This window comes from Melanerpes formicivorus, unplaced genomic scaffold (genome assembly GCF_026170545.1).
Source record: "Melanerpes formicivorus ecotype bairdi unplaced genomic scaffold, bMelFor1.0.p_v2 SCAF_19, whole genome shotgun sequence".
Lineage (NCBI taxonomy): Eukaryota > Metazoa > Chordata > Aves > Piciformes > Picidae > Melanerpes > Melanerpes formicivorus.
This window is the reverse complement of record NW_027142371.1, coordinates 2,071,564-2,089,162: the sequence shown is the minus strand read 5'-3', so window position 1 is coordinate 2,089,162 and position 17,599 is coordinate 2,071,564. Positions and strand designations below refer to the sequence as shown.

At 51.5% G+C, this 17,599-nt stretch overlaps 1 protein-coding gene across 1 annotated transcript in view; it reads right to left on the bottom strand.

The window, feature by feature from the left end:
* Positions 1-1,486: 1,486 nt before the first annotated feature.
* Positions 1,487-17,599, bottom strand: part of RIMS4 (regulating synaptic membrane exocytosis 4) — a 76,179-nt gene continuing 60,066 nt past the window's right edge. The window contains exons 3-6 of the mRNA XM_068149780.1: positions 13,949-14,061; positions 12,094-12,195; positions 11,675-11,814; positions 1,487-9,483 (exon numbers count right to left, since the gene is read on the bottom strand). Coding sequence (XP_068005881.1) covers positions 9,265-9,483; positions 11,675-11,814; positions 12,094-12,195; positions 13,949-14,061 — 574 coding nt within the window. The 3' untranslated portion in view covers positions 1,487-9,264. The remainder of the gene's footprint in view (positions 9,484-11,674; positions 11,815-12,093; positions 12,196-13,948; positions 14,062-17,599) is intronic.

The window sequence follows — 17,599 nt, the reverse complement described above, 5'->3', positions numbered from 1 at the left end:
TCACAATCCGCCTGTCAGTGCTTCCTCAGCTCCTCCCTCGTGATTTCATGCTGATCCCACCAGCCCAGCCTCTTGGTTGCCATCTCCCATCTCTCCCCCTGCCCAGCCTCTCCAGGCCTGTCAGCCCTTGCCACCAGAGCTGTGCAACAGATGGAGATCTCTTTCCCTTTCTATGCTGCACCTGGAACACCCTCTGAGGGGCCAGGATGGAGCCAGCACCTCTCACCTTCCATCTGCCTGCACGGAATGAAGCAGCCCTTCAGATCCTGCACAAGCCAGAGCCCACATGGCATTGCCCTGGTAAAACCCACCTCTTCTGGAGCTGGAAGGACAAGCAGCCCAATCTGGAGGCTTAGCCAGCCTCACACAGCCCCTCTGGATTCAGCTCTGCCAATGCTCAGTGGCTCTTTGCTCATGCCACAGACCTGCTGTGCCACGAGGCAAAGCTGGCAGAGGCACCAGGGCTGGTGGTGAGACATCTGCACCATGGGGGCTGCTGGGCCAGGGGAACCTGCTTGGGTTTCTTGCTGCTTTTGTGCAGGCCAAGCTGCCAGGCACTGCTTCTGGGGAGCTCAGGCTTAGTGCCTGCCTGAGGCCTGTCCTGCTTTTGGAAGCTGATGATGGTCTGAGGGTGGCAGATGCTGCTCTTTTCCAGCTGCCATGCTGGGCTGCCCCAACCTCCCAGGCACTTGTACTGGTGGAGAAACCTTCCTCCTCCTTCTTCTGCCACTGCTTCCCCAGGGGCTGTAGCAGGCACAGGTGGTAGCAGGGTGTGGAGCTGCCCTGATGACCTGCAGAGGGACTTGGAGGCATGAGAAAACCTGCAGAAATTCTCAGTGACCTGAGACTTTGTAATGCTTTGTAATTCTCACTGGACAAGGGCTTGGAGCAGGTCCCTGGAGAACACTGCCTGTCCTCACCATCTCCTCCCAAGGCAGGAGCCACATCAGAGCCCCCAGATACTTCCCATTTGACAGCTTGCAAGTCAAGGCCATCCAGAGCTAGGCAGTAGCTGCACACCCAGGGACACCCAGATGCCTCTATACCCAACACTGCCTCTTGGTATTCCCAACAGCCTGGGCAGGGGTAGGATTTTCTGCCAGCAGTTATTTTCATCCTCAAGGTCTCACAGTCAACCTTGAAGGGCTGGTGCAGAGCACAAAGGGACTTGGGAAAAGAACAGAGGGAACAGAAGGCTTCTGGTTGAGGTAGCAGAGTACAGCCTGGGAGCCAGCTTAGCTTTATGCCTGGAGATGCCCATGGCCAAATTGCATCTGGTAATGGCCCAGAGAAATGCAAGGGTGAAGCTGGGGCTGATTCAAAGAGGGCCCTTCCATGAGCTGCACTGGGATATGCCAGACTGAGCTGCTCTCATTGCCTATAGACACAAGGAGAAGGGACAGGCCAGCTGAAATCTCAGGCTGATGATAAGAGTGGCAACAGCAAGGGCAGAGACATTCCCACAAAGAACACCTCCAACACACCGTAGGAAAAAAGGTTTTATTACCACCATTATCAACGTTGTCATTAGATTAACACTGAATTGTAAATCACTCAATCAATACATAGTGTCTGAATAAAACCTACAGACAGGAAAAAAGTCGAGCAGAGTCCTCTCCTGACTCCAGGCCAGCTGCTGGGACCGTGTCCCACCTTCCACCCAAGGCAGCCCGAGCACCTTGCAAGCCGCTCCCCACCTGGCCCGTGCTCCCACCGGCTCCAGGGAGACTGCATCTCACCAGCTGATGTTAAAAACCTCCAGACAGCTTTGGAGAGGGTTACAGAGGCCAAAGAAAGAGCAGATCAGCTGCCCCCGCTCCTACAGAAAGGCAAGGGGAGGGGTCGCAGCCATGCCCCTGCAAAGCTTTTGGTCTTTGTGGAGCAGTCGATGAAGTGGAAAGGTTGCAGATTTCCCTACCGTGATCAGGCCCCTGGCAGTGGGGAAGAAGGCAGAGCACCGGGCACTGGGGAGGGACAGCATGGATGGTGGGGTGGTGGCTCCATCCCTGAGCAGAGGCCAGCTCTGCAGCACTGCCCCGGGGCTCCCTGCGGGCAGCGTGGGATGGACGCTTCAGTGCAAAGAGATGCTGCGGGCAGCCTCAGTCCCCTCGGGCTGGAGTAAGGCCTCGTGTGGAGAGGGAAGGGAGAACACATGCAGGAGCAGCGGGCACAGGGGACAGCAAAGGGAACCAGGAGGGAAGCTCGCTGGGAGCTCCCCTTCTCCCCGGCCAGCACAGAGGCAGCTCCTTCCCTGTCCTGCCTTCTCCTGGCTGTCAGCGTGGCCCAGCACACCTCTGGAGCCTCTGCAGAAGACCTCTAGCTCCTACCAAGGACAGGAAAGGAAGGACCCCCTGTGGTCTGAACTCAGGACTGCCACAAAAGGTGGGCAGCACACTGGCACCCCAGGAGGGTGGCAGGCCATGGCAGTGCTGTGTGGGGGTCTCGGGTGAGGCACTGCAGCTCTGGGATGCCCTTTCCACCTGGCACAGGGAGCAGTCTGCAGCTCACTGGAGGGAAGGCAAGCCCAGCATGGTGAGGCTGGTGGAACTTGCCTTGGATTTGCTCTCCAAACCTCACTACTCTTTGCTCCAAACAAAGCCAAAACCAGCTCCAGGCCAAGAAGATGGAATCATTTGAGGCCAGTGAGCAGCACTGGGTAAAGAGGAATAGCCCCAAAACAAAAATTGCTGCAGGATTTAAAGTTCCAGGATGGTGTTCATGGGGATCTGGAGCCCCAGTGGGCAGCTATCCCAATCTATGGTGCCCAAGCAAGTACAAAAACTTAGCTCCTGAAAAGCTCTTGGGCATGGCTTCAGCAGCAGCTGTGCCTCAGTTCTTCCTCGGGTTGCTTCTGTCACTTCTGCCACACAACCCCACAGAGCACACAGAGCTCACTGCGCCCAGGTGCTGCCTGTGCCCACAGGACCTCTCCTGCTGGCATCTCCAGCCCACACGAGGTGCCCAGTGTGTAAATGCAAAGGCTGCCTACTGACCTGGCAGAGCAGGGTTTAACAACACAGCTTTGGTTGCCATTTCAGCTACTGAAGTCATGAAGGGAGCATGGCTGGGTGGCAGCCTCTGCTGGTGCTCCGCAAGGGCTGCTGCTGCTGCTGGCTCTCTCTTGCTTTCAGCCACTAAAGTGTGACGAACCAAATGCTGCAAGAAACTCTCCCCAGTTCCTCTCCTGCACTGAGATGAGAGCAGCTACCACAGGGAAAGGTGGGCACCATAAGAAGAGCTCAGGGCTCCTCAGGGGAAGTCTGATGCTGCTGTGGTGGGTGAGCAGCTGGGACTAGCGCTGCGTGGTCACTGGGACACTGGCCAATGAGCAGAGAGGAGCCTGGCAGCTTGGTTTTAAGACTCAGCCACGTTTTGGCAACACCAAATCACTTGCAAAGCACTCAGGCAGCTGCCACCCTCACAGACACATGCTGGAGCCAGGTGGGCTGGCAGACACGCTGGGCACAGCAGGAACCTGGGGCTCTGCCACATCAAATGTTATCACTGTCCCACGGACTCGGCTGCTGGGTCTGGTGTGGGCAAAGGGCTCACACAAGGGAATGAGACACTGACTGCACAAACAGCCAGCTCCTGCCAAGAGATTCAGCCTCCCTGAGGGAACCTGACACTTTCCCAGGTGTTGCTCTGCTCTGTGCCTGTATCAATTCATGCAGACACACCCCTATGGACAGCCAGGCCTTGGCAGGGTGTGCTGGGGGGGATGTGGGAAGGCTTTCATTCATCAGCCTCTTCTCTAGGAGTTTGGCTCGCATCTGGCAGCTGCAATTTCATTTTAGATGCTCACTCCAGATTTCAATATGCCCTGGACTTCTCTGCTGCCAACACTTTGCATTTACACAGCTCTCAGAGCATTGCACAAAACTCCAGGAGCTATTTCTCCATTCATGGGGCCCCCATCATCACCGGGTACTGCCCACTCCACCGTCCATGCTGAGGACAACATCAAGGTTTTTCCTATGGGAAATGCTGCCAGAAATCCAATGGGCTGGGTGCTGTTTGGAAGCTGGTTTGGTTTATGCACTGCATCAATGATAGAGAGGACTTAATATCCCAATCCTGCCACTTTGGAAAGATCTTGAGCTGGGCCCAGAGTTAGAGCTGACTTTGGAGGAACAGCCCAGAAGAGCCTGGTCCTGTTTGACAGGGCAGCTCTGCAAAGGTCCAGTCTGCCTTGGGTGGAATTCTTTAACAAAATGTGACAAATACCACCTTGTGAAATGGACAGAATAACCCACAAAGCCTTTCAGGAGGAGCAGCTCGATCTGCTGCTCTGAAAATAAAACACCTCTCCCTTTAGCTTGCCTCTGGTATCTCGAGGGAAACAGGCAGCGGTCAGGCAGAGCTCGTGTGGCCCCAGGGTGCAAAGGCTTTTTGTTTTTTTTTGCTTTTATCAGGGCTACAGTGGCAGTGGGAACCATTCTTACCGAGTTACAAATACTAGAGAGCCTAAGAAAAACAGTCATGAAGTTTATACTGAAACTACTCTTTACTACCTCTGTAGTATGAAGTCGCTCACAGCTGTTTCGTTCGTCGCCTAGGGGGTTTCACCTGGATGGGCACACACAGAGAGAAGTCTATAGCATGACTGCATCTCACAGGGCAACAGCAACAGCCCTGGCCTTCCTTTCTGTCACAAAGTTAATGTGGACTTCCCCCCCCCCCCAAAAAGTGATATCACTGAGATTGAAGACAATTAGGAACTGTATCAACAATATGCACTCCAGCCTGCCAGTCGCCACCTGTGCACACCGAATGGAACAGATTATTGCTTGATAGCCTATTAGACTTTCTTTATAAAAAGAGCTTTATACAGAGAACAGGATTAGGACAAAACTAGCTAAGTAGTTCTCACCTTGAAAATACAACATCAATTCTCTCAGCAAAGGCCTGAAGAGCAGCTGAAGAGTTAATGAACTACAGCAAAGATCTACCAATCGGTTTATGGCCCGTTTGAGCAGAGCACACCTTTCTGGTGTGTATTTACATCATGCCTCTTCTTTTGGAGGAAAGCTGATCAAAGTCTATAATAACAAAGGGACACAGAAACCAAAAGGGATGGATAAACCTCATAGCAAGAACGTTGAAAGGCCTTGGAAAACACTGAACCATGTTCTCTGTTAAAAAACATACATCCTTTTGTCTTTAAAGAAAAATATTGTTCTGTTTGGTTTGGTTTTGGTTTTTCTCCCTGTTTGAAAATATTACCAACAGCATGTAATAAACTAACTTAAAATGAGCTTCATAAAAAAGTTGTCTTGCTGTCCAACCGTTCCTAAACATGCTCAGGTTGAGATTCTGTTAACTGCCTCAACACCTTAAAACCTGCTGCTCCCTTGCAGGAACGTGTGATATTCCCCCTCCAGCAGACCTGCCAATTTAGAACAGTACATTGATAAAGGATCTGGTAGCTAGAAACAATAAAATATCTCTTTTCTTCCAAAGCAAACAATTCTGCAATGTCCTTTGGAACAATCCATGGCCAAGAAGTGGGGTGATACACTTGGCTAAACAAATAAAGTCATCTGGCCCTTACCCTGCCTGAGGACAAAGGATGCCCCAGCCTGGCTGTGGCTGCAGGGTTGGAGGACCCACGGATTGGAGGGAAGAGCGAGGACCTTGTGTGAGTTCTATAGCATCCCAGCTGTGCTGGGGCAAAGGGAAAGCAACACCAAGAGACTGGGGAAATACCACAACTATTGCCTGAACAAACCAGGACTAAGTGTGGTCAAGGCCCCTTTTAGCTCAGACCACGAAGAGGACAGAGCTACGTGCGAGGCTGCTCCCCTCTGCGAGGCGATTCCCACTGGGGAGAGACCAGTCTGCTCTCAGGGATGCTCTTTAGCACCAGGATCCCTGGTTTCCATGGTAATAGCAATGCAGGGACCATTTTGAGACTGGATCTCCATCTTTTAATCCTCCCATTACTATTAAAATGTTGTGCTTCATGCACAACAAACCGGGAATCGGCCCTGAGCTGGGCGGGAACTGATCCCTCCTCAGCCTCACCCCTCAGCACTGCTCACAGACAAAAATAGGCTCCTGCTCTTCCCCTCTCTTCCCTCCCTGACTAGAACTAACAGCCAGACTCAGGCACAGGAAAAACTCCATCAGGAGTTGCAAAGAGGACCAAAGTTTAGTTCTGAGCCACTCATCACTCCAGCAAGCTGCTGCTTTTCACACGACCACACTGGTAACCCCAACTGTCACATCACATCACCTCAGACAGAAACTGGCAAGTCAAATTTGGGGGTGGGGGGGGTGGGTAAAAAACATTAGGCTTTATAAAAATAAGCTCTTCCAAGCCTGAGACTTGCCTTGGATGCTACACTGGGAGTCTTTAAATTGATGGACAACTAGAGGACGTCTTTATAACTATAATACACCATGGGCAGGACTCATGGGCAGGATTTAGACTAGGGTACCATGTAACCCTCCTGGCCTCACTCAGCCAGCCTTGGGCACTCTCAAAGGGGCTCCTGTGAGTCTGCTTTACAAAGGAAGATGATCTGCACCTGCCAGACTGTGTGACTTTGCTGCCCGTGGCAGCCAGGGCTTGCAACGTTCACTTCCCAGGGAGAAACAGGACATGGAAGGGAGCAGAAACAAAAGCGAGAGCCACTGGACTGGGATCGACCACGGGGGAAGGGTAGAGGACAAACAGGAGGGAGCAGACTGAAAACTGCCTCCAAATGTCAGAATCAGAGATGTTACAGAAATAACACCTGACAGTGACCTTTTAGAGCAATTAAAGACATATGGAAGGTAGTCCTCAGTGTTCATAATCCCAGGGTAACCAGACTGATCATCACGGAGCCTGCAGAGCTTTCCGAGGGGTGGGCTTGTAAGAGACAGGACTACAGGAACTGAGCTGTGCAAGAGACAGTCATCAGACAAAGTTTTCTGGGGGAATACTTTTTTTTTGGTGTGTACAGACTCCTACTCCCCCTAAAGACTGCACAAACGTTGCATTCATCTCGTTGGACACAGGAAACCCACGATTAACTAGCTAGTACTGTAGACAATGTCCAAACTAGGTACCCATGTAAAGCCTTCAGCATAACCTACAGGAGAAGCCCTGTCGCTCACAGCTGCCTGGCGGGCACCCAGAGCTCCCCACAGTCCTTTTAAAGACAGAGTTATTAAAAGTTCCAGTGCTACAAGCCACTAAATTTACCTAATCTAGTCTAGTTCATACACGTATTGTACAATATTGCCTAGTGCTCACTACATACCAAGAGGAAAAGATGCTGACTGGAATTACAGTAAATGTGCTTTTCTTAAAAACTAAAACTGAAGAGAGCCACAACAGAGTTTGACCAGCATGCAACAAACTTTCCTCAGCTAATACAGAGAAATTGTCTAATACGACCAGAAAGAACCATCAGTGAGAGGCCAGAGACATTTGATCAAGGAAAGTAAGAGATTGATCTGAAATGTTGAGGCTTTTGCCCCTGAAGACTCACAAAACCGCTCGTTCTGTGTCCCTCATCCTCCTTCCCTCTCCTTTACACTGCTTTTTACACAGATTAGTGTAAGGCCCATCTTATAGCCTGTCACTTACCTCAACATCATTCCAAATGCCACAGGCAAACTAGGACCAAAAGCTTTCAGCACCCATTCAACACTCACACTTTTATTCTAACAAAGCTGTGGTCCACATGCAGAAATAAATGTTCAGGCAGGTCAGGAACCTGCTCCTTCCTAAAGGTGACACGGGACCTTTGCTTTGAAATCACCGAGTAAAACATCTCCAAAAGCTTATCTGAGGCAACAGGCACCAAATCCTCATTAGAAACTAAGACAAAGCCCAGCCAGCAACAGGTCTACCAACAGGAAATCTTTGGAGATTCTCTGTGATTTTGGATACTAAGTTGGTAATTGTCTGAAGGACCTAGCACAGACTCCAGCAGGTGACTCTGCTGACAGCAGCTGCTGTGCTTCACGGGCTTCATCTACGCTAAGCGCTGCGCTTCCATTAACGAAACACACAGGCTGGGACCACTGTGTCTTCAGGTTCCTCAGTCTGCCACCTCTCCACGCTTTGGGGACTGCATCTCCTCTTGCAGGACCACTTGACAAGGCATGTACTACCGAGACTGCCTGAAGCACCCCTCTCTGCACAGGGAAGGTTACACGCTCTCCGGAACCTTCTTGTCAGGCGACAAACCGAGGTTTCTTTCTTCTGCACCCCCAGAAACCTCACTCTCCTCTCCCGTGGCAGAACAAACCAGTCCTGTTTCAGGTCAGTCCACAGCACAACAGGAAGGGCAGCATCTCCAGCAGATATGTACCAGTACAAAGGAGACGGGAGGAAAGCAGGAGAATAGAAGACATGGAGACTGCAGGACACACAGCAACAGTAAGGGAGTTCAGCAAACTGCAGAACGTTGTGTAGCTGACAATACAAAACATATCTCAAGCTGCAAGTCTGATGTTCAGCTCCCACTTCTAGGGTTGGCTGGTTGCTTTTTTTTGGGGTGGTTGGTTGGTTGTTGTTTTTTTTTTGAGCAAAACTGCAGTTAATTAGCCTGCTCAAGTCAAACTCTGTTGGAACTGCCTGGTCTAAGCAGGTGCTGTTTACTCCAGCAGCAGGGTCAGACAAGGGATGCAGCAAAGACACTTGCTGGTAATTTGGCACAGTCTGGAAACAGCGATGCCAGCGGTACAGTGAACGTGACTCGGTGGCAGGGAACTGACTCTAAAGAAAGAGTTGCAGGTCTCTTTCTTTTTCTTTCTTTCAAGAAGAAACATGTCATTAAAAAAAAAAAAAGCCCAAACAAACAAACCAAAACCCTCTTAACCTTTCTGCTCCTGCTCACTTCAGGTCACAAAACTGGCCTCGGAATTTCCCAGGTACCTTCTCGTGACAGAATCTGTATTAGAAATTTCTAAAGACACACAGTTAAAGGAAAACTCCTTCCCCCACATTCTTCCAAAGGCTGCCAACTTTCCAGGGTTAATACTGGTCTGAAACAAGAGTCCAAGAATGACAGTGAGAGAAGTGAAACAAGAGGTGTATGTCTAATTTGACAACTAGGACTCATGCCCCACGGCACCTCCTCCTCGGGTGGAGAGGGCACAGCGCCCTCCCCCTCGTCTTCTGTCTAAGGTCACTGGTTTATCCTCCTCTTCCAGCTCCACAAGAACTGACTGAACATGCATTGCACTTGAGGTCAGAGTTCCAGCAAACAAAACCTTGACAGCATGTTTAAAAAACAAAAGCAGTTCCCCCTTCCTTACTCACTAAGACCTGTCACAGCAGGGTCCCACTGTGCTCTCCAGGGAAAGCTGTGAGGACTGGCGCAGGAGCGGGCCCGTAGTGGGATCTACCATCGAGGAGGTTGGGAAGAGCTTGTACCAGCCAATTGCTAAAGTTGACAGATCCAGTTCCTCCAGGAGGACCCTGGCGACTCCCATGAAGTGCTTGCGCTCCATGCGTCCGTAGTTGCCCCAGACTATCACCTTCGGAACAAGAGAGGGCAGCACATTAATCCCACACCTTGCACACCTGCTTGGGAAGCACCAAGCTGACCAATCCCTCTTCCTACTCAGCCAGCTTCCCAGAAAGGTTCACACCAGCAGCAGGTGATGGGAAGCTCTGGCTGACTTTCACTTCTTTTCTTTTAAGCACAGGTTTGCAAACCCTAATGTCATCAGACTGCTTTTTCCCCCCATGGAAGAAGGGGTGAACGTGGCACCATTCTGCTGCTCTACCTGCTGAGCAGGGACCACATGAGCACAAAACACCCCTGGAGCTGCAGCTACAACACCTGCAGCTAATCCTGGTCCTGGCACGGCAGAATAGAATAGAGTAGCGTAGAGTAGCGTAGAGTAGAGTAGAGTAGAATAGACCAAACCAGACCAGACCAGACAAGGTTGGAAAAGACCTTTGAGACCATCAAGTCCAACCTATCATCCAACACCATCTAATCAACTCAACCATGGCACCAAACACCCCATCCAGTCTATTCCTAAACTCTTCCAGTGATGGTGACTCCACCACCTCCCTGGGCTGCACATTCCAATGGCCAATCTCGCTTTCTCTGAAGAATTTCTTCTTCACATCCAGTCTAACCCTCCCCTGGCACAGCTTGAGACTGTGTCCTCTTGTTCTGGTGCTCGTTGCCTGGGGGAAGAGACCACCCCCCACCTGGCTCCAACCTCCCTTCAGGGAGTTGTAGACAGCAGTAACAGGTTTTGGAGACAATAAAAAGGGGAAAATGGGCAGCAAGAGCTCCTGATCTGGAGAAATAAGCCAACAGGAAAAGCTGGGCAGTAGCTTGAGTCTGAAGGTGAAGAAGCTGTGGAAAAGAGCACATCTCAGCTTGGGACACAGGGCAGAGGGAGACCAGGAACAGCTGCCCACCTGCAGAAAGGGCAGGAGCCCAGCACTGGCAAGCGGGGCTGGTGATGCAAGGGGCACACAGGCAGTGGCACACAGGGGAAGGAGAAAAGGCTGCTGAGAAAGGCTTGTGGGCACAGAGCTGATGGAGGAGGGTGGCAGGCGAGCAGGGAAGGCTGAATCACACTTACGAGGTGGTGGAGAACAACAGATGCAGGGAGGGGTCATGGGCTTGGGCATGCTGGTAACCAAGTGGCCCTGGATGGCTCAGGACAAAGGTGACGACTGACTCCAGAGTGAGTCCGTGTTTTGGAGAGAGGATGAGGATGATGGGTGAGGATGATGGTGACTAGTGACCTCTGGCTAATCCTGACAGCCTCTTTCCCTAGGCTCCAACAACCACAACGTTACAATCTTCTGTAAAATGAGGTAGGAGAGACAATGAACATCAATTAGAAGGCAAAAGCCAATGCTCTAGGTCAGCATGAGATGGAGCAAGCCACTGCAGAAAGCTGGTTTGGTGGCATGGCAGCTTGGCATGAGCCAAGCTGCTCATTTTGTTCTCCTGGAGTAAGAGCCCTTCCTGGCAGCAAGGCAAGGGAAGTCCTAGAAGCAAGTGCAGAGCAAGCCAGGTCCCACCCCATGTGCAGTCTCCTTGGCAAGAGGGGAAAACATTCCCAGTCAAGGCAGGTGAGGAAGAGCTCCTTCATCTCATTACAATCCAGCAGGTCAGCCAGCAACCCATATGCCAGCGGAGGGGAACAACAGAATCTCAGGGATCAATGACATCAGTGTTAGAGTGGATTTTAGCCAGGCCTTACTGATGGAGATGCTTTAGGGAGGAATTAACAATGCACCTCCCTCCTTGCTGTGGGAACACAGGTGCAGAACTGAAAACAGAGAACATCTGGCAGTAAGGAGGCAGACAAAGGCAGGGCCTGTGACCAGGTGATGGCCAAAGCAGAGTGCTCAGAACGCACACAAACACAGAAGACAACTATGCTGCGAGATTGCTTAGCATCTCTGGGTGCTACCTGACTCATAATGAAGTTAAGAAAACCCAAACCAACAAAACCCAACCTTTTCCTGGCAGGCACTTGTGTTACCTGAGGGGTGGCAAGCAATCCCCAGCGTGAGTAGGACACAGAGGCTTTCCTTTCCATGTGTTGCACTCAGACTGAGTGCATTTGGGTCACTGAAAACATTGCCTTTTTCTCATCTGCCTTAATTATCCAGACCCCTGGCCAGACTCAAGATCTTCCAGCAGAGATGGAAAAGAGAGCTGGGCAGGCTTGAGACTTCCTCTCTTACCTGTAATACTTTGCCCTGGGGGCTCTCAGCAAACAGCAACACCTGATTGTACAAAGGGTCCAGGGACTTGCGAGCCACTTTTGTCTTCTTTTTGGCAATGCAGACACCGTTCTCCAGCAGGTAAGCTTTGATGTAAGCAGCTGGAAGAGAAGAAATATGGAGAAAAGGTACCAAAAAAGTCTCCATGCTCCTTTCAGGAAAGGCAGAGTGCCATGTCTTGGGTATTTCTAAAGAAGGCACCTCCAGCACTGAAAAGATTTGCTCAGCCAGGCTTACTTTCAGCGCCACATGCAGGCTGCTTGCTCCTGCAGAAGCCAAGCAAAATTAATTCTTTTCCTAGTTAATTCTTTCCCTAATTAATTCTCTGACAAGCATCACAGGGGCTCACCAAATTACTTCAGGAGGTCAAAGCTTATTACCTGGCAGTGTTTTGGAGCCGGGTTTCGGTGTCAGTCCCCGAGCCTGAATGATATCCACTTCTAGCTGCCCATTTCGCTCTTGCAAGCCAATTTCCACATCCCCTAGACCAAAATGTCACAACAGACAAGACTTAAAAAAGGGAAAAATAAAATGCACCTGTGGGTTACTAAAATGTGAAACCCCAACAATCTTCATGTCCCATCTGTATCATAGTATCATAGTATCAGTCAGGGTTGGAAGGGACCACAAGGAGCATCTAGTTCCAACCCCCCTGCCATGGGCAGGGACACCCCACACTAGATCAGGCTGGCCAGGGCCTCAGCCAGCCTGGCCTTAAACACCTCCAGGGATGGGGCCTCAACCACCTCCCTGGACAACCCATTCCAGGGCTTCACCACTCTCATGGGGAAGAACTTCCTCCTCACCTCCAGCCTCAATCTCCCCACCTCCAGCTTCATTCCATTCCCCCTAGTCCTATCACTACTCGAGATCCTGAGAAGTCCTTCCCCAGCCTTCCTGAAGCCCTCTTCAGATACTGGAAGGCCACAATTAGGTCCCCTCAGAGCCTTCTCTTCTGCAGACTGAACAGCCCCAGCTCCTTCAGTCTGTCCTCAAAGGAATGGTGCTCCAGCCCTCTGATCATCCTTGTGGCCTTTCTCTGGACACGCTCCAGCACCTCCACATCCCTCTTGTAATAGGGGCTCCAGAACTGGAGGCAGTACTCCAGGTGGGGTCTCACCAGGGCTGAGTAGAGGGGGAGGATCACCTACCTCGACCTGCTGCTGGCCACACTTCTCCTGATGCAGCCCAGGATCTGATTGGCTTTGTGGGCTGCAAGTGCACACTGAGAGCTCCTGTTGAGCTTCTTGTCCACCAGCACCCCCAAGTCTCTCTCCTCAGGGCTACTTTCCAGCCAGTCACTGCCTAGTCTGTATTTGTGCCTGGGATTGCCTTGACCCAGATGCAGGACCCTGCACTTGCTCTTATTGAACTTCATGAGGTTGGCTTGTGCCCACCTCTCCAGCCTGTCAAGGTCCCTCTGGATGGCCTCCCTTCCCTCCAGCTGTCTGCTGCACCACACAGCTTGGTGTCATCAGCAAACCTGCTGAGGGTGCACTCAATGCCACTGTCCATGGCATCCACAAAGATGTTGAACAAGCCTGGTCCCAGGACTGATCCCTGAGGGACTCTGCTTGTCCCTGGTCTCCACTGGGACATGGAGCCATTGACAGCCACTCTTTGGGTGCGGCCATCAAGCCAGTTCCTTATCCATTCAGTGCTCCACCCATCAAACCCATGTGTCACCAGTGCTACAAGCTGCAGGAACAGTAGGCCCCGAGTGCAGGACTCACTCAAGTTCTCCTCCTGCAGCAGCTCTGAAGTGACTCAAGCTCACATTTCCCAAAGCAATCCCTACTGTCAGCCTCTACCCTGGCTTTGGTGACTCAGCCTCACCCTGCTCAGGGCAGCCAGCCCTCCCAAACTGGAGTGGCTGAAGCTGCAGGCTGCTCTGGAAAACACAATTATGGTGGACCATAAGAAAAATCTTTACAGAGCTTGGTGGGCCTCAGACAGCAAGAAAAGATGGAAGATGCACAGGATGCATTTTCAGGACTTTAGCTAGGTTCCATGTCCCTGTGCCTCTCAGATTCGAGGGAGGAAGGCACAAAGCTGGGGCCCTCCTGCTTAATGCCTCATTTGCAGCAATCAGCAAAACCTTTCAGCCAAGCTTACTCGATTTAACAGAGCAGGAGAGTGGTAAATCAGCAGCTGCTGGACACATTATTAGATGGCTTGCAGGAGCAGTCTGTTCAAGATTAAATTAAAGCTGCCTAACATCTTTGTGTTCCTTACCCATCGAGGTGGTGGCCAAGGTCTGACGCCCAACAAATTGTGCAGGGCCCATGCTCCCCAGGAAGTCACTGAACTGCCCAGCAGATGCCAGATGGACTCCACTGAAATTCAAGCTGAAAAAGAAATGGATTTTGGCAAGTGGTTAATTTGCATTTTACAGCAATCCAGTAACTGAAGGAGCAGATTTAATATGTCTGTGAAAGGAATGACAGCCACAGGAGCACAGAGGAGGTACTGAGGGACGTGGCTTAGCACCAGGCTACAGCAGTTAGAGAATGGTTGGATTTCATGATCTTAAAGGTCTCTTGCAACCAAAACAATTCTCTGATTCCAAGCCTTTTCCCCCTGCAAAACTCACTGATTTCCAGTTACATGGAATCCATTTAACTCCCTTTCCTTGTACAAACCCCAGTAATGGCTGCAGCCCCCAGATAGTTAATGCCTGGTTAGCCTTAACTCTCTGTCAGGCAAATTCCTGCCACCTCAGGCTCATGTAAAGCCTCTCACCTCTTCCAGGCACCACTAGGATCTAAATGACTTCCTAGCATTCATAGTATCATAGTATCAGTCAGGGTTGGAAGGGACCACAAGGATCATCTAGTTCCAACCCCCCCGCCATGGGCAGGGACACCCCACATGAGATTGCTCAAAGTATGTCTCTTGGTAGATGTCCCTTGCCAGTCCTCATTTCTGGGTCAGAAATAAAACACCTAGAGCAGTAATTAGAAGTGGGATGAGGGTGCTGGCATGAATCCCATTGGGACTCAGTGCCATGTTGATTTGTCACTCACAGCACAATGCATCTCCTTGACCAGAGGACCTATTTCCTGCTGCTCCACACCAGAACCAACCATCACATTCACTGGGTGGGTTTTCAAACATGCTTCTGTGACCAGGCCTGAAATGTTTGCAAGGAGAGGGGGTTGGTCTCTTCTCCCAGGCCACCAGCACCAGAACAAGAGGACACAGTCTCAAGCTGCGCCAGGGGAAGTTTAGGCTGGAGGTGAGGAGAAAGTTCTTCACAGAGAGACTTGTTAGCTGTTGGAATGTGCTGCCCAGGGAGGTGGTGGAGTCACCATCCCTGGAGGTGTTCAAGAAGGGATTGGATGTGGCACTTGGTGCCATGGTTTAGTCATGAGGTCTGTGGTGACAGGTTGGACTTGATGATCTTTGAGGTCTCTTCCTACCTTGGTGATTCTGTGGTTCTGAGACAACCTGAAAGCTAGGGCAAGGTTAAGGGGACAACACCCTCAAACACCAGCAATGCCTCCACTGCAGCAAAACAGCTAGGGGGAACAGAGCCTCCAAATTCAGTCACCAGACACCTGAGGCTGGTCTGCAGTATAGTTACAGGCACTGGTCACTGCACTGGACATGGTGAAGCAAGACAGAAGGGGTCAAATCCCGTGGCACACTGATACAAATACCCAGCTGCACCCTGATTTAGGCAGCTGCCTCCAAGGCTGTGAGAAAACTTGCTGTGAATGGTAAGGAGGAGGCTGGAGGCCAGCGTTTGACACCTACATTTGTCCTGCAGGCATCTGCCAAACCATGACACAGCTGTGCCAGGAGCTTTGTGCCAGGGTACCCACGCTCCCTGCCTCCGGGAAAGCTGCTGTGCCAAGCAAGGCACAGCCATGACCCTCCAAAGGCCCCTGGCTGGAGGACAGTTACCAACCTCACGACACAGGTCCCTGCCTCCCCAGACTCATTTCTGAGGAAGGATGCCATGAGGAGGCTGCATGCTCAGCACACAAAGTAGGAGAGGAACCCTGCCTGCAGGGTGGGCTGGGGACTACCTACTGGCTCTGCTGGAGCCTGAGTCAGCCACAAAGATTCATCAGCTCCCCCTGCAAGCCAGCTCCATTTAAAAGAGAGTTCAAAACAGGGTATTTTTTTAAACCCCATTCAGCCAGGAGAGTTTAATTCCAGGTTGGGATTTCAGCTCTCCTTAGCTATTTGCAGGCCTGGGGTCAGAGCATAGGAATATTTATTTATTCAGAGGAGGAAGGCAGCACACACAGCTCAGCATCTCACACACACAGGCCTTGAAGAGGACCAGCACATGGCCTCATGACAGGTTCAGCTCACTGTGATGAGGGCACTGAACTCAACAGGCAGAGTTTTCCAGGGAGCACTGCACCTCCCCTCCTGGCTGACCTGGCTCTTTGAGAAACCTGCTTATTGCTGCTGGCAGGGAGCTGCTGAGCCAGCAGAGCACAAAGACCTGCCCTTGAGCTCTTCACAGGTGTCACCTTTGTGAAAAGGGAGGAGGCTGCTCTAACCCCTTGGAAGACAGGCTTGGGAGGGGCTCTGCAAGGGATGGGTTTCCCCCAGTCTGGTGGTTTTTCACCCTTCATCCATGTGTTGAGATACAGCAGAAGCAGCAGGACCAATAATTGCCATTAGCTGAGGAGAAGTTTTCAGATTCTGCTCATTTTTCAGTGTCACCAGCTCCTCAGAGGCTCAAGGCACATCCCCAGGGCTGTCACCCATCCCAGGGGTAGAGGTGACATGGGGCTGTGCTCAGCCCCCTGTGGGTACACAGCTCCTGCCCCAACACCCAGCCAGCCTCTGCCAGCCCCGCTGGGGCTGCCCCCTCCAGAGAGCAGCGTCCTGAGCACAGGACCAGGGCAGAGATGCTGGATTTGCAGCCAGGCTCCTGAGGACAGGCTGTGCACAGAGCCATCCCCAGGGCTGGTTAATCTGCAGGGACAGGGACATGTGATGAGGAAAGGGGAAAAGAGAGACTGGAGCCAGCAGGCTTTATCAGGCTCAAGATTTGCCCATACAAGGAGGAAGAAGCAAGTCCTGGGGCACATGGGGACCAGCGAGACTCCTCGAGCCTGCTGGCTCAGGCTTTTTGAGCTGCACACAGACAGTCAAAAAAGGATGAAAAGTGGTGCTTAGAGAACCCAAAATAGTGCAAGAAAAAGGAGGCCTGACAAAGGAAGACATAAGGTTCAGCAGGAGATGAATGGACCATCAGCCAGAAAGTAAATGTTTTCTTTACTCTCCTCAACTTATGGAAGATGAATGAGCCAAGCCTGGGTCTCACTCCTACCCTGGGAGTACATGACCCAAACCAGCATGTAAATCACAAGCTGGCAAGACAACTCACAGCCCTTCAGGAGAATGTGCACTGCAAGCTCCCAGCAGAGGCTTGGGCTCATTAACAAGAGGCTGAGAACCAGGGCAGCAGGGGGGAAGCCCAGGGCTGAGCAAAGACCAGTGCTGTGACTGAGCCTCAGAGACACCCCTCTCCTAGGTAAAGTCTGGCCACATTACTGCAGTGGGGGACACAAAGCTAGGAAAAGACAATCCCTACCAACCCCACTCACTGGGTGACAGCAAAGAGACCCTTCTGGCTCCTGAATGCTCAACATGATTCAGGAAAGCTGCCACAGAAGACCATTTCCCTTTACCTGCTGGCAGGAGAAGCATGGTGAAGGCTGATGCCAGAACTTTGTCTGGCTTGGTGCGTGTCTGGAAGGAAACCACTTGTGCCCTCTCACCCCAGCTCACTCCGCCTCTGAGCAGCACTGGTCCTTCTGAAGGCTCTGTCCAGCAGCTGGGGCATCTCAGGAGCAAATGCAAACACCTGCTAACAGAGCAGCCAGTGCTGCAGCTTCCATCAATGACATTCCAGTG